The 24,945-nt window shown below is 42.5% G+C and overlaps 1 protein-coding gene across 2 annotated transcripts in view; it reads right to left on the minus strand.

Moving 5' to 3' along the window:
• Positions 1 to 18,170, minus strand: part of acap3a (ArfGAP with coiled-coil, ankyrin repeat and PH domains 3a) — a 60,857-nt gene extending 42,687 nt beyond the window's left edge. For both annotated transcript variants that reach the window (XM_068597343.1, XM_068597342.1), the window contains exon 1: positions 17,998 to 18,170. In XM_068597343.1, coding sequence (XP_068453444.1) covers positions 17,998 to 18,044 — 47 coding nt within the window. In that variant the 5' untranslated portion in view covers positions 18,045 to 18,170. The remainder of the gene's footprint in view (positions 1 to 17,997) is intronic.
• Between the last annotated feature and the right edge of the window lie 6,775 nt (positions 18,171 to 24,945).

The raw sequence follows: 24,945 nt of genomic DNA on the forward strand, positions 1-24,945 counted from the left end.
AAGCTGTCAGTCCACCAAACTTGAAGGCATGGATCTTTGTTTTCAAAAATCATACACCTCAGGCTGTCGTGTCCTCTCCGTTTGGATTTCCCCGGGGCCTGAACTTTGAATAGGATGTCGGAAACGTACATTATCTGCGTGTGTGCAGCTCAGCTGAACTTCCTGTAACATGAGAAAATCTCTCATCAGAGAGTAATCTGGAAGGAAAATAACAGGAGGAATAATTAGAAGATTGAACGAGGAGGAAAGAGGGTGAACTCGATTCTGGCTGACAATACATATTCCTCTCTCCCGACTGCACACCACCTCTCCAAAATCAACAAACCCTGATGTTTTCTCTAACTTAAGAAGATATGTAGCCTGGCGGCAGGTTGAGTGATCCACCTTGGATGACCACGCCGCCTCCTGAGGATGAACTTTTGCCTGTCTGTCTCCTCCTCCTCCTCTTCGCTCCTCTTCCTCCTTTGCCCCACCACCCTGCCAGCCCTCCCTTCTACTTGCTCATGTGTTGGCTGTGCGGTGCTTTCTCTGCACGCCGCAGACCGAGGCACATAAATCTCGAGGGAAAGAGCAGCCCGAGAGCTTGACGCGTCTCCTCAGGAAGCCCTCAGCCCAGAAACACGAGGGAAAAAAATGGAGTCAAAAACACATTTAGTGTTTTAGTCACCCAACAAAGCCACAGACGGAGGCCAAACATATTTCAAGCATTTAAAATAAAGGCTTCACTAGTGAATTTCACCAAAAGATTGATTATTGTCAATAGCTTTATATGCTGTGTGACCATGACACTTTAACTGCCGAGGAAATCTAAGAATAATCCAAAAGTCAACTGTAAAAAAGAAAAAGAAAAAACATAATTTAATGCTGGTTTTACTGACTGATTTTATGTAGCTGTGGTCAAACAAAACCCTTAATTACAGCGAAGGAGAAACACATGACTCGACAATATCCCATAAAAAGGGCAAAAATTGGTCTGACATATTGGCAAATAATAAAAATATAGCCTGGACTATTTTTGGGGTATTTATGTATTCAAAAGGGAGCGTGAACTCTCATTGCGTAGCAGAGGACAGACGACATGTCAGTGGTTGATCCTTGTGCATCCATTATAACTTCCATAAAAGTTTAAAAGTGATTGATTTAAAATGATAAAGACTCTTGTAAAAAAATAAAAGGGGAGCAATTTAGCGATCGACTTTCATAAATTTGAGGAAGTTACTGGCAAAAACGAATGCAGTTTTAGTCAGTTATACGACAACAAAACTGAACACTACGTTTCCCATAATGCAACTCAATGACTCGGACTCTACAAACATCATTAAACTGTTTTCATAGGAGTACACACCTCGTGATGAGTAAACTGATTTTCAAATATGAATCTGTAGAAAGCCCCTTTAAGGAAAGACTGCCTGCATGAAAATAAGGGAGGACAAAAACAAACTGTTTTCAAACTGTCACACTTTTGTGTTGCTTATCTAAGAAAACTTTCACAATCACTGCTGTGATAAACGCTCCTACTGGATCCGGCGTTTAAGAGTCCCATTGGACCTCGAACAACACGCATATTTTCAGAACCTCCCTTGGCAAGAAGACGTTATAGTTCTGGCGCTTTCCAACGACCAACGGTCTCGCAGTCAGTAGAAGCAGCCAAGCAGACAGGCAGCCCCACTGAGTTGAGGATAACATTCCCGTTTTAATCTGAGCAGATGAATCACATCTTCACACAAGAAGAGAACGAGAACAGAGAGACATTCTTCTGCTCAAACATACAAATCAGACAAGACCTCAGCAGCCAAGTTTGCTAATGCAAAACCCAAAAAAAAACTGTCTGAATCTGAGTCCAAGGATTCAGATTCAGGTTTTCATTTGGACACAAACTTTCCATTTCTAAATGTAGAGTGAAAACTCAAACTTTTATATTAAAGCATTACAATCCTACTTGCTTTTTTGCTGAGAGTTGAGGCCTTTACCCACCAGAGGGGATTATGATTTATTATGTCAATATCCTTCCCTTTTTTTTTTTTTTTCAAACTGCTGTTTTTGTGATGAGAACTTTCACACAGGACTGGAATAATATACGGAACATTTCCGGAGGAAGGTTGATTTTTCTTGAGCTTTCGCACAGCGGATGAAGCCATCAACCCATGAAGTCGCGTGGAAAGGGTTGAGTTGCACGAAACAACAACCCGCCGGCTCCACAGTCCGAACCAAGGCAGGAAACTTTATTACTCCTTTCAACTTTGACAAAGGCAGCGCAGACCTTTTCCACCGAAACTGACAAGTCTGGGTAGGACTCTCTGAAGCAGCCCTTAACTGGTTTAAATCCAACTTAAAGGACCGACAATACTTTGTGTCGGTAGCTAATTACACATCAGAGCTTACTAGGACGACGTGGTGTTCCCCAAGGCTCAATACTGGGGCCTCTTCTGTTCAACATCTATATGCTTCCACTGGCTCAGATTATGAAAAACAACCAAGTGTGTTATCATAATTATGCAGATGACCCAGAAATCTACATAACTATATCACCAGGGGACTATAAACCCATACGAGGACTGGCTAAATGCATTGAAGAAATCAACATATGGATGTGCCAGAATGTTCTTCAATTAAATAAAGATAAAAACAGAAGTTATTGTTTTTGGTCCGAAGGACCAACGAACGATTGAAAGTGAGCGCTCAGCTTCAATCACTGATGTTAAAAACCTCGAAGCAAGCCAGACATCCAGGTGTAGTTATGGATATTTTTCACATGAAAAGCCCTAAACAGATAAGTATATCGCATTTTCGTGTTGTTTATTTATACAAGCTTGGTGTTTAAAGGCCTCTCGATGAGTGGATTGATGCTACTCATGTTAAATGGACAGCTATAAGAGGCTACAGCCAGTGGCCCTCACGACTGTAAACAGGGGGAAACAGTTTTCTCCGTCATTAAGTAACAAAATCCAGCCAAACATTTGACAGTTTAGCCATAGAGACAGCCAAGGCCAATGTGGTATTTTTGAATTTTTTATTTAGTCACAGACCAAAGTATTCGCAAATAAAACATGACTAAAGTAATCACAACTCATCCTGAAGGAAACTACAACATCTTTACAAAACTGCATGCCAATCCCTTCCATAGTAGATGAGAGATTCAATAAAAAAACATGAAAGTCAACCAAATCACCAAACATCCATCCTTTGGGGACCGTAAATGTCTGTAAAAAATGTCATGACAATCCAGCCAAAAGTTGTCGAGATATTTCAGTCTGGACTGAGCATGGCTAAAAAATAAAAAAAAGACACACATTCAGATGACATAATCGTTCACAAACCTCTGGACATTACTCCTCGCCAAAAGTAAATGTACCAGCAGCTCTTTCACACTTCACTCGGTCATGCAAACCTGAATGCCAAACCCTGACACCTGACCCTGCAGTGACCCCGAGAGCGACCCGACCGCGGGGGAGCGAGCAGCTGCCCCTTAGCTCCCCCGTCTGATCACACTCCAGGCTCAGAGAAGGTAGTTAACCTGCCAAGTGAGAAAGACCTGAGCATGTCTCATTGCTTCAGAACAACGAGAGAGAAAGAGAGAAAGAAAAAGAGGAAGAGAGAGAGAGAGAGAAAGAGAGAGACAGAGAGAGAAAGAGAGAGACTGCTGCTGACCAACAGCAACAGCTGAAGTTGTTTTTCCCGCTCTTTTTTCAATCCAGCCAGTTTCCACCAAAGCAACATACAGACAGATCTTGTTGTACAAATTTGAGGTACTTTTACTTCACTTGACTACTTTCTTTAAATGCCACTTTATACCTCTACTTTTCAGAGGGAAATGTTATTTGCATACAAAAAAGCATACAAACAGCTGATAATGTATGTGTTGTTATACATTGAATCTGCCCAGCAGTAAATACAAGTACAGCTGAAACGATTAACATTAATAGGGTTGACAGGAAATCCATCAGCAACCTTTTTGCAGTCATTTTTCATTCAAAAACATTTCATCGTTCCAGATGTAAAGATTTTCTGCTTTTTCCAGGCGCTATTTTAATTATTACGAGGTTTGGACCGTTGGTTGGAAAAGCAAATACTGTGAAGGTGTCATTAATAATATTAATTCATAATGAAAAGAATCATTTGTTGCAGTTTTATACACATTAGAAAACTGAGGTCCATTTCAACCAACTACAACAGTAAAATCCTGCTAATAAAAGACTAATAATAAATTAAGGATATAATAGTATGGCTTCATAATATTATATCATTCATTACTTTCAATCAGTTCAAACGCAAATGGATATTTTTCTTCTCCTCCCTAATGCGCAAAACAAACCGAAACTGCAATACAAACCAAACTGTGGGCTTGTGAACCACAAGCAAACACACTTCTCAACATGAGTTACAACATGATAAAAGACTCTTTGCCACTGAAGTCAGTTTTTTTTTTTCAAATGCCTGAAAGAAGGAAAATTGTTTCCATATATAACTCGTCTGGCTCTGGGATTTTGTGCAGCAGACGAATGGCAAAACATCTGGATTATCTAAATTTAGCATCCGCTCAGACAGATTGATTTTAGGGTACATGACCCAAGTAAAGTCAGAGTTATTAGCTGAACGGTAAAGCAGAAATGCACATGCCTGAAGTCCACAATTATAAACCAGTAAGAAGGTTTCTACGCTCTGTGAGGGTTGTCTTTCGTGTCTCAGCCTTTCCACCAATATTTCAAAAGGTCGCCTTTCTTTCCGAGGTCAAGACTGAAGACAGGAGGACGCAACATCTCCTCCACACAACTGAAAACTGTTGATCTTCTCCTTGTTGCCTTCATAACAAGCATCTTTTCAGAACATTTCGAGCTGTTTAGATTATCGTTATTTTGTCCGTTGCCGGGGGATTTGATTGGTGTTGCGTCATGGTTTGAGTCAGCGAGAGTGGAAGAGACTTCAGGCTCATCTAGGAGATTAGTAACTGTGTGGCCCGAGGAGACGCACAGTACAAAAATGTGTTATGAAACATTTAATGCAGCAATAACTGAAAGTTAAATTGAATGACACATTTTAAAGGATGGGGCTGATAATACATAGACTTATAGAAGTGTTGTCTGTGTATCCAAAGCCCGACATCTCTTTTATGTATTTATTAAAAAAAAAACATAACTTAAATAGTGGTGAAGAAATTCAGCTTCTGAAATAGTAAATACATAAATATTCTCTGGTTTTAGAGTGTAAGTCGGACAAAACAAGATGTTGGAAATCACATTTATAGATTATAAGAATTGGTAAGTTCCAGCCTTATTTATAATACTAACCTCTATAGATAGTAATAACATCATTGGGAGTTACAATCTGACTTTTAAGCACCTTTTATGAGACGTTTTTGAAGTGTTGACAACAGTATTTCTACTTGCAGGTCTTTGACTTTCACCATGAATGCTGTCAGCTGTAGGAAGGTTAACAAGTCAAACAACATGGCGACTGATAGGGGTGGGAATCACCAGAGGTCCCACGATACGATATTGTCACGATACTTAAGTCCCAATACGATATCATCACGATACTGCGATACATTGAGTATTGCGATATATTGCGATTTATTACCTTTTTTTCCAACTGCAAATTGTCCCCAAAGGAAAACTTTGTCAACAAAAAAAAAAAGATTTTATTATTCCAGGACCAAAAAGTTTAGAATTGATTAAAAAAAAGATCGATAATCGGCTTCCGTGTATCGATACAATATCGCCATGCAAAATATCGCGATACTGTGCTGTATCGATTTTTTTAGAGGCATTTTTAGCCACTGACTGCAGATGTTCCCTCTTCAAACTGAGAATGTAATTCTACATTGAAGGATACACATTTTAAGTGGTTTGTTCCTTTTAGCTTTTTTTCTTCTACACAGCCATTTGTGTTCCTGAAAGCCTCTGGGGAGCTTTGTGGTTCGAGCTCTATTAGCTGCTAATGCATCCACAATCTGCACTAAACAGATACAAGAGATTACAGAGATCAGTTAGCAACAAGTGATGACGACTCAGTCCAGACAATGAGATGAATCTACTGTGTATAATAAGAACAATATAGTCTGAGAGGACACCCGTTTCTGTAAATGCAACCCGTCAATTTCAGCGTACAATATTTACAGTGGATTTGGCAGCAGCATGTGTTGCTCGCCTGCTGAACTTCCTGCTGTCAGCACAGTTCTTGGACACCGAACTGGAATGCATAAAAAGAGACAATGGATGGGAACGCGGCCAGCCGAGTCCTGCGCAACCTTGAGCTGTTGTGGGGTCAGCGGTGAAGTCATTCTGGAAACTACAACTCCCACTTTGATATCAACGAGGGGAGAAACAAAAATCCTCTCTTTAATGGATCAGTCTGGAGCTCGACTTGACCAAATATCCCATTATTGTTTTAGTTTTTTTTATAACAGGATCTTTCTGCTCTTCTTGAGGTCACTATAGAAATGATTTATATTTAACGCACTGAAACAAGTAGCTGGCAATTTAATTACTCAAACAAAGGATTAACTGATGCTAATTTTAACAATAGCTTAATCATTCAATGGATTTGGGCAAATTCTTGCTTGTTATGTACGTCACATCTTCGGTGATGGTCGTGTAAAAAAAATAAGAACGCTCACAAAACATCGCAGTATAGATATCAAGGTGTTTGGTCAAAACCATATTTCTTTTCTTATCGCCCAGTTCCACTTTACAATGTATTCTCTGCAGGAACGTTTCACAATAATTCATTCAAATGTTGTTGAGGCATTTTACAAAAAAAAAAAACGTCAAGCTTCTTGGGTTGCAAAGTATCAGGAGGAACTCAGTCTGAATCATCCTCTGGAGAACATGAATGTCTGTGTACTTTTTTTTTTTGCATCCAATAGTTAGAGATTCGGTTTGAATGTCGAAGCGATCCGGACTGAGAGGGCCTCCGGTTAAAAAGATCCAAGATTGTTAAATTTGGAACCGAGCACCGAAAAGGGCTTTAATATCGGCTCGATTTGGGCTTTTGGACAAACCAGCTCGGTGTGTTCGGCATGCTAATTTAATGCCAACCCCATCCATCCCCCTTCAGCAATGGTGGCATTGGAAGGGAGGGGGGGGGGGGGGGGGGGGGTTTGCAATTAGGCCAGCACAGCCAAAGGCGAAATGACACTTGAGTCAGGGAGCCAACAAAGACGGTCATGTTGAGAACATGTGACATGGATGAACTGTTTTGGTCTGCGGGGGTGCTTACTGCGCTTCCTGTGCACCACCACGAGGGAAATAGACTTGAATGGACGGCCTCAAATCGTGTGTTTATTATCACGTAGGAGGCAAGAGGATGTGTTTGACGTCACGACAGCATTGTCGGAGAGGGACGCTGCCGATCGGATGGGGTAAAACGGGAGAAAGGGCCAGAGAAAAGGTCAGGATATGAGAGGTCTCGGCTGGCGGCGCAGGTTTATGTTAACTCAGGGTGGTCCGAGATGACGGCAACACACAAATATTTCAATGGAGATATTTGGTACGTAGGGAACACACACACACACACAATCCAGAAGAGGCCACGGCTGTGAGAAGCAGCCTGGACAATGTTCCATTGAAGAGGAAGACAATAAAGCCTACAGACATGAAGCTCCTTCGCGGCCTTTTTTCTGGGCAACGCACCAGATTGCCGGTGTAAAGAGCGGCAAATATGGAGCGCCGCTCGCAGTGAGCCAATCCTTCAGTGTAACACTCTGACATTTTGGTGAAATAGCAGAAATCCCTCTGCGAAAATCCCTACACAGGCGTGATGTGGTGGGGCTGAGCTGGGAGTCTTCCCAGCATTTTTGTGGGCTAAACATGCAGCTTGGCTTGCACTAGAAAGGCATACCAGACGTGTGAAGCATTCAGCTCTTTCCTGTCTGAAAGCTTGAGAAACGGTTGCTCATCGAAAACAACAGCTCGGGCTCGGCTTCCACGTGAATTACTCTAATATCCCTTTCACTCTGAACCGGCTCAAAACATTACGATCTTCCGAGTTCTGTTTTACACTCGATCCCGAAATTAAAAACGACTTGAGTTGGAGACGCAGACGAGCCCGCCGATTCGTGGTTTATGTTAGCGTGTGGAGCCGATGCTAGCTCAGACATCATGTGGACGTCACGGTGTCACTTCAGCTGACTGAAAGACAGTCAAAAGAAGAGGGCAGGTGGCATTTCCTTCGGGGTTTCCCTCCCAGGTGTTTCCTCCGAGCTGAAGTCAGCAACCCCGCCCCCGACGTCACTCTCAGGCTCTTTTCCATTGACCTGCGACCTCTTTCCCCTCCGTCCATGGACCCGAATGTCGACCAGCAGAGAGCTAACCGGACCTTGACACTATCAGCAAGGAAGCACAACAGGCCATTGAGGACACTGAGGGAAAAAATGGACCCCAAAGCCTGAATGTTTTTGGTGCTCAACCTGATATGGGACATTTAAAATGTGGAGAGAAGTGAGGAAGAGAATAACGAGAGGTGAGGCATGGAACAGCTGGCTGCTCTCAGTTAATGCCGAATAACACAGCACTGAAAATGACTCTGGAGGATTACAGCTACAGCAGTTATGCCGCACTCAAGAGTGAGAAAAGAAAAGAGCAGGATTATACAGTTTTGCGAGAGAACAAATCAAACGGAGTCGGGGCTCATTGATCTCTTCGGCCAAAACCACAATCTCCAGGGAGAACCACAACAAACAAACACAATGCGAACAACTTTGACAACTCAGAACCATCAAATGCTTTGAATCCGTGCTTGAAAAGTGACCGCAAATGATGAATCCATTATTGAAAAAGTTTGATTGATTGATTTTTTTGTTGCAATAATCCTGTGTGGGCCGTCGTTTAGGTTTGTATTAACGCTGGAAGTTGTTTCTGGGATTGTGTCGTGACTCAGGTCTGGGTGTCAAAACGAGGGAGAGTCAGCAACCTCCTCGCACACCATCGTCTCCTCCGGGGTTTTGCCCTTTACTCTGAACCCGCTTTGAACATTTCAGCATAGTGACGCATTTCCTGGCCGGTCCCTAGACCCGGTTCTGGCCCAGCCGCGACCAGAAGTCTGCCCCCGCACACAGAGGAGGAGCGAGAAAGGGGAGAGAATGAGGCAGGGAGTGAGAGGGATGGAACAAATCAAAAACAGATGCTTGTACACGTGTGATTCAGCATTTAAAAACGTAGTAGAGACGGAGCTAAGGGTGCTTGTGGAGCCCAAAGATTTACATCTGCTTTACTTTCCGTATTTGTGTTGGGCGTAGGGTATATATATGTGACCTCAGGTGACGACACACAGTTGTTTGCTGGGATTACACACTTTTATTCCCTTTTCCTGACCCATAGGGTGATCAACATGTGGCGTGGGCTGATGTTGACACACCTGGATACGACCCAGCCACTTCCAAGAAGCCTGGTAATCAGTTTTTTCGTAGACATTACATTAAAACAGTGGTTCTCAAACCGTTTCTGTCACGCCCCAATTTAGAGGAAGCAAAATGTTCGGGCCCCACCGCCCCAACACCATGGGAACAAAATGGTCCAACTTGTTGAGACTCCTCCATGTGTGTTTTTTCAATTAATAGATTAAAGAAAATGTAAATCCCTTTCAAGTAAACCAGATTGCTCCATCTGACAACAACTAATAACATCTGCAATCACTTTGTTAAAACAATGTAAATGAAGTTATATATGTGGAAATAATAACTCATATTTGGCAAAAAAAGATGATCAAGGAAGCCGGTTGGGTCCCTGTTTTCTCCCCATAGTTTCATGTTGAAGTGTCCTTGAGCAAGGCACTGAAGCCCCAGAATCGGCATCTCCCCCCGCGCCCCACCTGTAATACCTCTGCGGCCCACTAGAGGGTTTGACAGCCCCACAGTTTGAGAACCACGGCATCAAACCATTAAACGGTGCCATCATAACTCTCTTTTTTCATATTTTTCCTCGTGTTATTTCATTTATCGACAGTGTCGTGGTCAGACCGAGTACGGCTCATACCGTCTGCTGTCTGCGAGTCTGCTGACAAATGACACACAGCGATGACCAAGGAGCCGAAGCCAGCCGCCGTCTCGCCGCGAGGACACTTCTCCTCACGTGCTGCTTGTGACTGGAGGGCAAATCTCCTCCAGCACCGTCTTAAAACACTCAGCTGAGCGCCGGAGCCACGAGTCGCAGCCGCTATGTGTGCGCCGAGGAAATTGGGTATTTTCCAATTAGTGTTCCTTCTTGAATGTGAAACGCGGCCGGCGTAATGCAGTCCAGGCCAAACACGCGGCTCCGCTAATGAGAAAACCTGATACAGATTAATCTGATTTCTAAAGCATGAACGTCTGTGTAATGTTTCTAGGTCACGCACTCGGGAGCGAGCGCATTTCAAACAAACCAGGCTTTCAAAGCAGTTGAAGCAAAACAATTTGGAAATAAGAGGAAAAATGTATATGTAGAGCCATACATACACACAGTATATATAGTAGTGGTATCATTATTTAACCGACAGGTGTGACTGTGGATCGATCATCTTATTTAATCCTCCACCAGAGAGCGAATACGTATATTTCCCCATTTGTGGTGTGAAAGCAACAAAGGGAAAGAACAACTCTACTTCTGTATTACGCAAGCCTTCCCTACATATCAGACCGCTCTACTTTATTGTACGAATAATCTACCAGGAGCATTAGTCAGACTATTTATATACTAACTTAGAATCAGCGTCCATTTCACATAACCGTCAGCCCACCGTGGAGTCGGTCAGCTGAGGCTTAACTTCCTCTGTTCAGGGGTCAGAAAGCGTTGAAGGTGCAAAGATGATACCGATCCAAATATGAGGAGCTCCTGCAACCTGTTGATCGCTACGCTCTAATAACACACATTCAACTCATTTCTCTTGTGATTCTAGACGTTCCCGTCTTGATAAAATTGGAGCTTGACTCCTACACGTTAAAGTGGATTTACTCCTCCAAACATTAAGAGGCAACTGATATCTACAGCCGTGCACAATTGAGATCAGATGTTCGGTCTCTATGACCATAATTAAATCTGCTCTGGAAAACAAATGCTGATTTGTGAGCGATTTTGTTCACCGAAGTAACCCCAAACGACTCGGGCTATCAGCGTTAGAAATCTGCTCTGTGTGTGTGATACTTCCCTCCCTGGCCCGGCTCTTGTTTTCAAACTCCCCCGCCCCGCGTTAGTCGTTGCTACTCTCATCCAAGGTTTGTGCGATAGGAATACTAATGCCGAGTTACTACAACTCGTCCATCATTCAGGGCTCGGGATGTTGCCATAGTGCTGATGTCAATGTCTGCGCGGCATTGCGCAACCTGTGGCAACACCGGATGGCCGATGTGAAAGGGAGAAATTGAGCTCTTGCTCTTAGATTTCATCGCACTTAATAAACCGTCCACACTCTCGCCGTTTGCGCGCCGACTTTGTCACCTCTCAGGATGTGCGACAGAAGCAGATTAGCAGCGTTCGGCATGCGGCACCCTGCTTTCCATGGCTCTTTTGTGTGAGCAGTGTGTGAAACGTCTTGCCATTCATGAGGATGAAATGAGAGGGACAGCCGGGGCTCAAGCAGCGAACCCCCCCTCCGCTCCTACAATACAAAAGGCTCAGGGATGACATCATCTCTGCATCCCAAAGCGTCTCACCAGGAATTCATCCGCATTCACACACATCATCAATTAACTTCCTGGATATAGTGTACATATAGAGGAATGCGGCTCGACACACACTGTCTATAAAAGTTTCAGATTTATTTTGAACTAGCATATTTGGCTTTACAAGAAGAAAATATGATTGGAATTTGATATGAAAAGACATGACCGAGAATATGACATAAAAAGGGTTAATAAGGCATTTTTCATCTACTCTCAACTACAACTCTCTCTCTATGACGGCTAGTTTTCACTCGTTTTTAGGTCCTGCACGTCCTGATGTCTTACACGTTCCCATCAAGCTTTTACACAACATCTGGAGCAATCTCTGAAGGCGCTCACATGCAAGTCAGTGTGATGATATTAAACTTGCCAGGTGTTTCTGGAGGGCCCATAGGGTCCCGGTACCGCCAAATGTACTGCTCAACCACAACTAGAAGTGCTTCAATTGTACAAAACAAAAACAGAAATCAGTATACATCCCTGCAGACAACAGCTAGACCCAGTGACACACCATGTGTTGTCATCAGCATCCACTTCTGCCAGAACTACGAATTTCTTACCTCATGAAAAACACAAGACTGGTCTCAATCCACCTTTATCTTCTGCAAATGCTGAAGCATGTCTTTGCCTCCTGAGGTCTACCTGGCTAGAACTAATGCATTTTACCACAATAGTCCTGTAATAAAGTCTACTTTCACAAAGGTTATATCATTCTCTTTACTCACATGTGTTTCTATTATTCTGTCTACCCCCACTATATAAACTAGGGTAGGCTAAATAAATCATCTCCACCCACCAAAATGATCATTAAGTTGCATCAACACCCCTCGCAAACAGTTAAAGCAGAACATCGTAACGGTCCTGAATGAGGATTTATTGCAGCATTGTTGCATTAGACTGCATTAGTTTTAACTACGTGTACCTAATAAAATGGCAACCGAGTGCGTATATTCCTTCAAACACTCTGATAATCTGCGCGCGGCCGCCCTACATGCGTCGGAGCCTGGTGAGCTCGGAGGCTCCAACTGGCAAAAGCCCTTCATCCGATCTCATTTTAAAAAAGATGAAAGCCTCTTCCAGCTAATGGCGCGGCGCCTTCTCAGCGGGGAAGGGGAAGAAACAGCAGCCAACGATTAAGAAATCATATTGGGCCCCCGCGTATCATCAGATCTGTTTGCGGTCCTTCACATCAGGGTGACAACAAACTGGACGTTTAATCCCTTCAGGTGTGTGCGACACCTCGCCGTTCGCAGGAGGGCGCGCGGGAGAAATGTGGGCCAATCCCTGATTAGAGATGCGCGGCCATCAAACTACACGCTGCTGCTTTTAATCCGTCACTTTCATTACCTGGAGTTGTTGGCCCGGGGGCGCTGAGGCCCTTTAACAAGATGGCGGGAAAGCCCACGGGCCTTCGTCACTGCGCTTTTCTCATTAAATCAAGTACATGGATGGAAATTAAAATAGCGGAATAAACTCATAAGTATGGAGCGGGAGGAGGGGGGGGGGGGGGGGGGTAGAGTTAAATGAGTCTGATGCGGACGCCACATTAAATCAAAGCTAAACAGGCTTTATGGGTAAGACCTTAAAAGTGCAACAGAACACTTGTCTTGATGGATGTGAAGGAGACCAGCTGGATGTCAGCAATGGGTGTTTTGTTTTTTTTCCAATCACAATAATGCGGCACCCCCCCCCCCCCCCGCCCCACTATGGGAAAAAGTCCCAGTCTTGTTGGGAGGAGCCCTCTTGGCTGAACGACACACATTCAAGATGGAAGGAGGTCAGTCTGAAATAGAGCAGAAGCAACAAGACCTCGCAGTCAGTCAGGAGAAATCCCTTCCAGCTCCGTGCAGCTGGAGATGCAGATCTTCCAGGAACACGAGAAACATCCTCCAAACCTCCCAAAGGTCACAACGATGAGACTGGAAATGAATCAGGATGCTTTGGAATGAAACATGACTCGGAGCGTTTAAGGGGCTCGCTTCAGATTTGTTCTTGGTAAACGTTGTGAACCCAGCATGAACCCAACAGGGTGTGTGAAACGTTCCTGAACCCGGCGGCCGCAGTCCACAGTAATATACTGTATGTATGACTCTTTTAAACAGCAGAAAACACAAAGAAAAGCACTGAATTCAGTAGAATAAGTCTTATTTAGCAGGAATGTAGCTGATCACAACAGGAAGCTGTTGCTCTGTTGATTTTAAAGTAATAAAATAAAGTGTCATAAAAGACCAATCTAATTTTGATGCAAAGGACATGAAATAAATGAATAATGTTAATTTTTTAAAATGTAAATTTGCAATAAATATAAATTGAATAAATAAAACTGACCCCGATAGTGATGTAAATAATTCAGATTATCTTTTTTTTGACATAATTGTGATGCCCTCGTGTTTGTCTTTATACATGAGCAGTGGCAGACTCCAATAGTTAAACTGAGGAAAAATTATATTTGTTTCCTTGACAATGGGTAATATTTAAGAAAGTCACATGTTTTTATAGAGCTGAGCGATAATTCAGTTTTCTCATCTACCAACAATATGAACGTTAATTGTTTTCTGCTGTTAAAGTTGTAAAATTGTAAAGGTAAATATGGTTTACAGTGTGCAGAGCTTTGACCATGAACAAAACATGAAGCTGCAACTTATTATTCACTTATATTCCCCACTAAGCAAGCGTAGTGAATCCATGTCTCGCTAAGAATGACACTCCGTGTTCTGCATTCCTTCGTACCAGCCAACTCCTGGAATTTGACGTGGTCCCCCCCTCACCCTGTCATCTGACTTTGTGTCACAGATCCACCCATCCAGTCATTCTCTCACAGACACAAGCAGCGAGAGCCAGAAGGTCACCGGCCTTGGATTCTCCCTCCGCCTGTCGGGTCTCTCTGCACTGCGACTCAGTGACAAACCCCATCACCGTGAAGGCCTCGCCTCAGTTCTCCCCCTCCCAGCTGTTCACATGGGAAGAGGAGGGAGGATCATCTGGGCCGTCTGCCCCGGGGTCCTTCAGGCGAAGAGAAAGGAGTCCGTCTTCCAGCGGAAGCGAGAAGCGCTCTGGACAATAGTTAGATTGTGCCGGAGGACGTCTCAGAGACACGTGAACGGACCAGAAGGACGCTGGAAACCCCGCCAAAACCCTGAAGAGGGTGCTCATGAAAAGTCCTCTCAAGTTCAGCATATGAACTAAAAAAAGGCTGAAGTTAAAAGTATAAATGCCTACAAATAAGAGTGTGACTCTTTAAGACGAAAAGCACTAAAAATAGCTCCAAAGTGAGAGCTCACGACCCGGTTACACCAGGACTGGAGAGGACATCGATTCATTCCATCGCTGACTTTTTCCTCATAACGATGTTAACGATTTCCTTACTCCCGCGTGCAAATCTGTGCGAAACAGAAGAAGATATTGTCTCTTTGCTCGTTTGCTACGTTGTACCGTGTACTTTCATACAAAATAAAAAAAGGGGAAGTGGTTTGCAGACAGCCGTGAGACAAGAGAAGTCCTGTGAATGACCCGTGTGACCTCTTCATTTTGTAACCTAGCTGACCGGGGTCGCACGTTTCGTTAGCATTGAGAGCTAAGCACAAGAGCGCGCCATGCAATGGTGAGCAAAAAAGTGCTCAATGTTATCTCTAAACTTTACTTCACATGAACTACGACAGAAGATTCGGGGCGCTAACACCTCCATATTCCCCTCCAGCAGTATGCCAGTGCGACCTCAAATTAACGCGTCGGTGGGGAGAAACCCGCTCAAACGTCGCATGTTGCCACCGTTGTGCCGGAACAAACACAAACACACAGAGTTCCTGCAGCCGTGTAATCATCACAGACCACTTTCTCCAAAAACAGATGTGGAGAGCATCGTCGGGTTGCGATCTCACATCTGTCCGAGTCGCAGTATCCATAGAAACTAAACAAAAGATACAACTGGCCGAGGGGGAGGGCTTCGACCTTGAACAGGGCGGGTTATTCATCACGTTGGCATTGGAACTGGATTGAACTGATTTCCTGCGTTGCTTTTACCCATGTGGGAAGCGCCATGTCATGCTAATCCTTATTTTTTTTCCCTTTCTCCCCTGTACTCTGGGCGTGCTGCTTCCTTCTAGTCATCCACCTCCAGGGTTGTTACATAACGCCAAAATAGCGCCGCTTTTAGCTCCACAAAGGAAACCAATTGACTGTTCTCTGAAAAAACGCAGTTACAGGCTTCAGTGGCTTCAAGAAAGTGCGTTTACTTTGTCTCTTTTGACAAAGTAAACGCAGCTAAACATCCGGGGGAAAGCAGATGAAAACGCTCTTAACATAAAGTGGAAGCGAGAGCAGAATGACTGAACATGGAGCGTGAAAGAGGAGCATCTCTCAAGCCAGGGAGACGGGAGGGGGGAATACTTTCATTCCACATGCACGAGCTCCAGCCAGATCAGAGATAACTTTATCGACCAATTCACGAGAGACAAAACGCAAACAGTGAGCTCTAAAATGATCTGGGAGGCCGGCTCTTTAGCATGCAGCTTGAAGCCTTCATGCTCAGCAGATGAAACGGGGAAAAGGGGAACGTTAGTGCAAATACCCTTCACTCAGCGTTTCCCGACATGTGCCTCTCTCCGACCCAGATGGCCGTCATTAAGCTGCTGCTGCCAAGTCTGGAAGTCTTTGATTTATTTGGGGGCAGAGATTTCATCTCCAGGAGCCCTCACACAAGTGCACTCTTCCTAAGTACACTTTTTGGGGTATTTAGACTATTTTGTGCTACTTTATACTTCTACTCCACTTCTGAAGCAAATATTGTACACAGAGTTTATTTTTTATAAAAGATATGTGACGCTCTTATCAAAGGCAATGCATTTTTTCCAGATTAAATCAGACTTACAATAAAGCTAATTGGGTAGGGCGATAATTTAATATGATAATTTATCATCTTTCAATGATGAAATCATATATAGAGATATCTTGATACACAAATGCATCGCACTCGTAATAAGACTAACTCAACTTTCTCAGAAAATGTGATTATTTTGAACATAAGCTCTTAATTAAATTAGAAAATAATCTGTACTTTCATTTGTCAAGTCATTCATACAGCAAATACTATAGAAAAGTTCAAAATATAAATACAAATTTGTGCAACAGAACTTTTTCCGAGTCCTTTCACGGTCCTTCAGGAGCATCTTGTGACCCTTTGGATGGGCCTGAGCCTCAGATTGGGAACCACTGGACCGAACTACCAAACTGGAAATAGTTAAACCAGCTCAACCAGCGACACATGCTGCTAACAAACAGATGCAACAATGGAACAATGCCATAAATATGACACATCAATGTTTGCACTCACTCGAGACTTCAGGTTCATTTTGCAGATTTTTTGCCAACTTTCAATGCATTTTGTCTTGTTTAGCACCTGTTATTTCACATCAAATGCACGTCAATTTGACAAAGTATTAAAGCTGCCTGGAAACCAGAATACAAAACAAATTACCGACGTCTATAAAATACATAAATCTTTTGTGATAATCAATCCAAAATGATATCATAGAACAATTCAAGGCACAGGTTTAATATCCATAGACACATATGTAGGAGAACAGTCAGTTAAAACTTATAAAGGAGTATTTCCTGTTTTTCTTTGGTCTTTGAGAAAGTAAATGGAATAGCTATGGGGTTTTTTTAGTATCAGTCAGACAAATTGTGAGGTGAATTATTTGCTTTTTGTGACATTTTATAGACCAGACAAGTAACTGATGAATCAATAATGAAAGCTCCAGTTTGAAGTGCATCCTTTGAGCAGGAGCAGCTCATCTATAAAAGAAATCAATACATCTTCGTCCATTACCTTTCATTATTCTGGATCAAAACTGTGTTTCTACAGTTCTCCCGGACACCATTTTATCTGAGAGGTGGGTGCTGATGAATACTAAATAAATAAATAAATCGATGACAGCACAAGGGAAGAAGCAAAGAAAAATCCAGCAACAGACAAGCCTCTGATCTCCGACTCTGCCCATGTGACAACTCATATGGCTGCATTGCTCATCATCGTGCCTCCTGCAAGAACTGACTGACATGCAGGCAGAAATTACTCATAAATCGGACTGACGTCCAAGATCTGGAGACTAATTAGAAACCAAAGACACCATTTCTCGGATCAGGGTATGAAAGTATCTCTGAAGATTGAAGTACAACAGGCAACATATCATAAAGACACATGGACAAGATAGACCTCGCATCGCGTGCAATGTCTGCGATGAATAATGTGCATTATTAACCCGCAAGGAAACAACAGAAAAATCGTATCAAAGTCGTGCATGTGAATACATTGTGGCATGCAACAATTATAAAGGAGCAAATTGGCATTCAGAGTGTCACGCGCTTACCTAAAGCGGGGTGAATCTTTAATACATTCTTCAAAATCCACCGTCATTTTGGGCTGGAGGGTAAACGTTTCAACGCGGTTAAAACAGGGATTTCATGTCCCGGGTGTAAAAGGAAAGGCTGAAAGAGACGTTTAGTATCCGAGACAGACACGATCCTCCCGCCGTCTCCGTTCAGCAGCGGCTCAGTCTAAACGAGCCGGAGCTGCGGAGTCAGTGCTGGACGCCGTGCTGCCTTCAGGTGCTCTTACAAAAGTCGGATTTTTTTTAACATGAGTCGTACTACGTAGAAGTTGAAGCTTCTTTTCGAGGGGTTCCGGTATTGCGATTTAGAGGTACTTGTGCTTTGTATTAAATTATTTTATTTCACGTGAAATTAAAATGACGAATTAAGAAGTACAAGAAGGTATCACTGTTTACAATGCATGCAGCCTTCAAATATAATTATTCATTATGCAGACTGGTCCATTTCAGAATGATATATTGTATAAATTCATAAAGCTGTACATGTAAAAAAAAAAAAATTTTTAAAAACACAAAAAACAGCAGAGGTCAAATAAATCCAGTCAAAAGTGGCATTCAATTATGTGTTCAAGTAAAGTATCTCAAGATTATACTCAAGCACAGTATTTGAGTAAATGTGTTGTGTTACTTTCCACCACGTATTTAAGCAAATTCCGTGATTTAACAGATGCACAGTGTTATTTTGCATGCGACTCGTGAAACTGTACTATTTCCGGAAGCATTTGAAAGCAACACGTGTTCACCCTCTGCATAATAATGAGTGAAGGGCTGACGTCACTTTCCTTCTCATTTGAATGAACATGACATGAGCAATGATCACATCTAGGTAGCCAACAAAGACATTTCTTCCTCAGATTTAGTCGTTTTTTTTATTGATTTCTATTGAAACAGCAAAAAGAAAAGTTTCAATAACTATAAGTACAAATATGTTAGTCTTCTGTGCTGATAATGAAATAAGTCATTCTCATTTCAATTTGCATTTTCAAAGAAGAGACAACATCCTTCTTAATTTTTCAGCTCCATACTCATCAGAGAAGTGTGATGAAGATATTTTATAACTCTGGTGTGTTAACAAAAAGCGGTGACTAACAGACGCCCACCATGGCTCCACTTTGGTTTCTTCAAATGCTCCGAACAGCCAAATTCACCCATCTTTTTCACACCTCTGATACAGTATGGGATGTTTTCCATATGAGATCATCCTGTTTAACTGCTGGCAAAAGCTGGAAAAATCAGTTTAAATGCCCGACACTTTAAAGAAACCTTCGACACGTCAGAGGGTCGTTTTAGCCATATCTACTTTCCCATGCCGCTATTAAACGAGGGTATCTTAAGTGCATCAATTTCCTACAGCAGGGCTATTATTAATTCACAGGAAATGGGGAAAAGCTTGGAGAAAGAGCTCCTGCTTGGGATTTCACTGCAGGTTTTCATAGAGCGTCATTGTTCCTTCCGATCCCGGCTTTATAAAAAAAAAGCCGCGGCTCAGGCCAAGAATGGGAATGATCTCATCCACTCTCAGGAGTCTGCAGAGGTGTCTGACATAACTGAATCTCAGAGGAAAAACACAGACTTCCTCAGCCGTTGGGGTGGTTTGTTGAGTTAAATTGCTCGCGCTGTGGCTGAAGGGACGGCGGCGTTGGTCAACCGACCAAAACATCTCAATATATGTTGGATGGATTGCCATGAAATGTTACAGAGACATCCACATTTCCCCGATGTAACCTACTGATACTGGTGCTGTACTTACGTTTCCTCTTGTGCCACCAGGAGGTTGATATTTAGTTCTGAGGAAAATATGTCTTGTGTGTCTTGAAGGATTGTCATGGGAATGGGTGTACACATTCATGTTAACCTCTGGGTGAATTGCAATTACCCAATAGTTTGCTTCAGTTTGTCGTTTATTGCTGATATGGTCACCGTGATAAACATTACAGCTGCTGAACATAAGCATAACAGCATTGCTGTTCTTGTTTTAGCTCTGCAGGAGGTCAAAAAATCAATTCCACTATAGCCTTGAGATTATAAACCATACCAGGACTTTTACCATATATACTGAAGAAAAAACAAGCGCTCTACCAATATGGCGGCTCTGTTTTGTCTTTGCTGCTTTGGGGACCAAAAGCCCCCTCTTCCTTCCTCCCCTCTCCTTCTCTGTTTCATCGCCAGTTCCTTTCCCTAATCTGAGATGAAAGCACTTACTGCTTCTTTATGAAGGTGTTGAGTCAGCGGTTGGCTGATATAAAAGTGCACACTGCTGGGGAAACTTCAGAGCGGACTTTGTAACATGCATATGATCTATATACCGTTCTCGGTTGCGTTGCAGCACATGATCAGAGGTGCAGACATGTTTCCCTTTTTGCATGAACTTTGGTGAGCCCTTAACTTTTCATCTATTGCCATCACCAGGTCAGTTAAACAAACGTATAAGAATACTTTGGTTTATGGCCAAATACTTGAACAACTATGAGCATTCCCATGTGCCTCAACTGTAGTTGTGTTTGTGTTTAGTGGTAGCAAATGTTAGCATTGCTAACACGCTAAAATATGACGGTAAACATGGTGCACCTACACCTGCTGAACACCAGCCTGTTAGCGTTACATTTTACAGGCTAACATTCACATTTAGCTCAAAACACCAGTGTGCCTCAATGGGGATCCGGATAGAAAACTGATTTTGTGCCAGGCTAGCTGTTTCCTTGTCTGTATGCTAAGCTAAGCTAGCCTGATGCTCACTGTTGCTTCATATTCAATAGCCAGATATGATAGTGTGGTATCAAATTACTCATCTAAATCTCAACAAGAGAGCACACGACTGTAATTACTAAAATGACGAACAATTCCTTGAAGATGGAGGGACTCTGTGAGATTTTTGAGGCAGATTCTGAGTCATGATGATGACGATGAACAGAATTGGGTGCTTGACAGCCAGATGATTAACAGCAGAGACTGCCGAGCTATCACATCAGACTGCTCGCCTCCTGCTGCTTTTGTTTTCTCTGTGGCATCCAACAGGAGCAGATATGAGACTTGTCTGCCTTTGTGCAGGGAAAATGAGTGGAAGGGAGCTGTCGACTCTCATTTTTGCTCCCTCTCATGGAAGCCACAAGCACTGCTGCAGTGTGGAATCACAGCGAGAGATGTGTGGGTCTCTGGGAGGATGACCTACTTTTGCTCCCCTCTTTGGGCTGCCGGAGAGAGCTGCGAGTTGCACTGCTGAGCACACAGCTTGTAATGTTATCCCTTCTGACTGCAGGTGCAATGCTGCACTAGACACTACCAATGAGGCATGTACAGATGCTGCATGAATGTTCTGTATTATGCATGTCTTCCAAGCACCGACGTACTAAAAAATATATTCTTTTTTAAATCAATTTTAATCTTGCCATAGTACTGCTGTACTCACTCTCGAGGCGATACGTGCATGAACTAAGTGCACTTAGAAGGTGAATGGAAGGATAAAGAACATACTCGCAGGATCATCGTAGCGTAGTATTTGTGATACGGTTTTGGCTTTTGACAGAGCTCTGCTGACTTCTCTTCTTCTAAATGAGAAAAATGGATACCGCTCTTCTGTAAAGTAAATATGAAGCTACATCAGCAGCTAGTTAGCTTAATTACTAAGCTAACTAGCTGCTGATGAAGCTAGCTAGCTTGTCTTTATAAAAATGTATGAAAATCCACTGAGTAGGTCCTCTAAAAGCTCATTTATTGGCACGCCATATCTTGTTTGTTTAATCTGTATAACAATGTATGAGTAAAAACAAAACAAAACTTATTTTATGGGCTTAGCTTAGTTACTAAGCTAACTAGCTGCTTATGAAGGCAAGCTAGCTTAGTTTTCAGTCTTTGTACTACAAAGACTGTAAACTAAGCTCGCCTGCCTTTACAAAAAGGTATCAAAATACACTGAGTAGGTCCTCTAAAAGCTCATTAATTGGCACGCCATATCTTGTTTTTTTAATCTGCATAAGAATGTATGAGTAAAAACAAAACAAAAATGATTTTATGTGCTGAGTAGTCAGATACATAACAAGAACAACCTGCACTTCAAATTTTATATGGATTAGACAAGCGCGATATGAACTAGTGATCTTTAGAGTATTAGTTAATTGTGATTCCCGGTATGGGGGTCGGGAACCCAACAGAGGGTCACAAGATAATGAACTGGATCGGAAAGTGGAAAAAAACTATTTCTGCTGCACTGAATAATGTTTCCTTTCATCTTTGCCAAGGTCTTGGGTTGAACTGGTCATAACCAGTAGACTTATGCAATCAGTGACAAGGGGTCACAAGTAGACAAAGCTTGTGTCAAAGCAAAAACGTCGGGAACCATTGAACTCAGGGATAGGGGATGTTGTGATAATAATGGGCGTTTTAATAAATGATATTCTCGTTCTGCATTCTGGGTCACATACAAAAGCCCATGACACATGACCTTTATGAGTTTGAAACCCCACCCCCCTGCCCTCCCTTTTTTTTTTTTTAACCAGAAACTGTTTGCAGTCATGTTAACATCCCTGCTGACTTATTTAGCAGTGCACATTTGCCAGTGCAGCTAATGTCTCCACCCAAAGTGCCTCTCTGCCTCTGCAGCGCTAAGCAGCGCTCCTGGGAGTGTTACAACTTCCAGCATCAGTTCCACTGCATCAGCAGAATAACTTGGAGGGTGGAGCAGGTGCACGCTTTTAATTCAGCTATATGTTTCAATGGTTCTCTAAAAAGTAAATGATGTTACGTAAATGCAGAACCATTAGCGTACAAGGCGTTTAATACGTAAGAAAACCAAAGAAAGAGTTCATTAAAGAAATAGTTTAAAATATTTTAGAAATACTTTAAAACCCGTTCTTTGAAATAAGCAAAATGATACATTTCATGAATAGTATGAATTAAAGCCAGCATGCGGTTAGCTTAGCTTAGCACAAAGAGTGGAAGTAGGGGGAAACAGCTAGCCTGCAAAGACTACAGCCATGTTTGTGTTAAACTGTAATATGAACAGAAACTGTAAAATTGTTCAATTAAGGAACTTAAATTGAAAGTTCTCTAACTTTTTGGACAGAGTCAGGCCTCGAGCGAAGCTAAGCGTCCTTTAGCTTCATATTTTGTGTACAGACACAGAGAGTAGTGCAGTAGGTGAATAAAACACATTTAGGAAAATCACATTTAGAGCATTAATTGTCAACACATTCTCTATCAGCAACATATCGTCACATATCGTGTCAATCTTTGAGAACGTACTCATAAACAGTCTCTCTCTGGAGCAGCAGTGTGTTATTAGAGGTTTTGACCTCGGCACTTGTTTGTTAGTCGTGTTTGGGTGAGCCTAATTACTTAAAGGAGATGCAGGCTTTACATCCCAAAAGCCGGTCGTCACTGGCCCAGCAGCTCCTTATCCACTCTGCAGTATGTTGTGGATATGGATTAGAGCACTGGCTCAAAGCTGGAGCCGCAACAAAGGAAAGTACTTTTCAGGAAGGCCGATTTTATTTTACATGTGGACAGCTGTTTCCCCTGTTTGCAGTCTTTACGCCAAGCTTTGGCTTTTGGCATCATATTCAACAGACATAAGAGTGTGGAGAATAAGACAATAGCGAGAGTAACTGCTCTCCAGTGACCCCTAAAGTGATCGCCTTAGTATATGATAACACAACACTCAAGGAACTGAGTGCTTTCTTGTGTACACTTGTGTTTTAAACACAGCTTGGACATTTTTGTTCATTCCAACAATTCTGCTCTGCAAACATGTCTGGCTGACGAAGGTGAACATTTGTTTTTACTGTGCCCATTGTTTTGAGGGGAAAAGTAGGGCAAGATGAGCTGCAGGCTCTTCAAGTACCCGCCCACTGAATCACAACACACGTTGATGATGACGAACACAAACACACAGATTAACATTGATAGATGGGAGCTATAATAACTTCACTGTAATATCAAGGAGCTATTTTAATGGAATGATTTCTTGATCTCACATTTATTTTTGTATCTTGGATCTCTTAGGTTCTGATTTTAAGGTGTCTGATCCAGCAGACAATTGCTTTTTCGGACATCAAAGGAGGGATTTAACATCAGATGACCAGAAACAACAGGCCTGGGAGCGTCTGACTGATGCAGCCTCGGGTACGGCTTGAACAAGATCCTGAGAAATGAGACGGAGGCTGGTGTTGCTAGGCGATGGCTCAGGGCTGCTGAAGGAGGAGGGATGAAGAAATCCTGCAGAAGAGTCGAGTCGTCTCAGATACCCCCGTTAAGGACCGCCTTAACCATCTTCATGCACCCTAACCATGCTGCCTGAACGATAAACATTGATTTTTCTCGGTGCTTGAGAGGTCATTCTACTTTCTGTTCACATTTAAAGAAATGATCACGTTCATCTGTTGGTCCAGACTGAAATATCTCCACAACGATTTAATGGATTGCTAATAAAGTTTGTGCATACATTTATGTTCCCCAGATGATAGATCCTGCTGATTTTGGGGAGTCGCTTGCTTATGTTTCAGTGTCACCAGTAGGTCAGAGTTTTCCCTGATCTATGAAATATCTCTTTACTGAATGCATTGACAGAAATAGTTTGATATCTTGAGATGTATATTGATCCATATTGTGACTATCGTTAGATGATATTGCTGAGGAGTTTGGAAAAACATTCACATTCAAGCACCATCATGATGAAATTTCTGCAAGGCAGCCTCAGCTGTAATGAAATCGTAGTGCTCCTTAAAATTAGCATGCTACAATGCTAAACTAAGATTGTGAACATGGTAGCATTAGAAAGCATTGTAAGAAAAGTTGCATGCCAACGTTATCGTTCAGCTAAAGTATAGATGGAAGTACAGAAACATGGTATTGAAGAAGATGAGTTATTGTAAATGCTTGTGTTCTCCTAATTTGGAAAACAATATGAAAATTCTCTGAAGCTTGACGGTGGCT

This window comes from Clinocottus analis, unplaced genomic scaffold (genome assembly GCF_023055335.1).
Source record: "Clinocottus analis isolate CAN_PGR_092001 unplaced genomic scaffold, fCliAna1.0.p SCAF_4, whole genome shotgun sequence".
Classification (NCBI taxonomy): Eukaryota; Metazoa; Chordata; class Actinopteri; order Perciformes; family Cottidae; genus Clinocottus; species Clinocottus analis.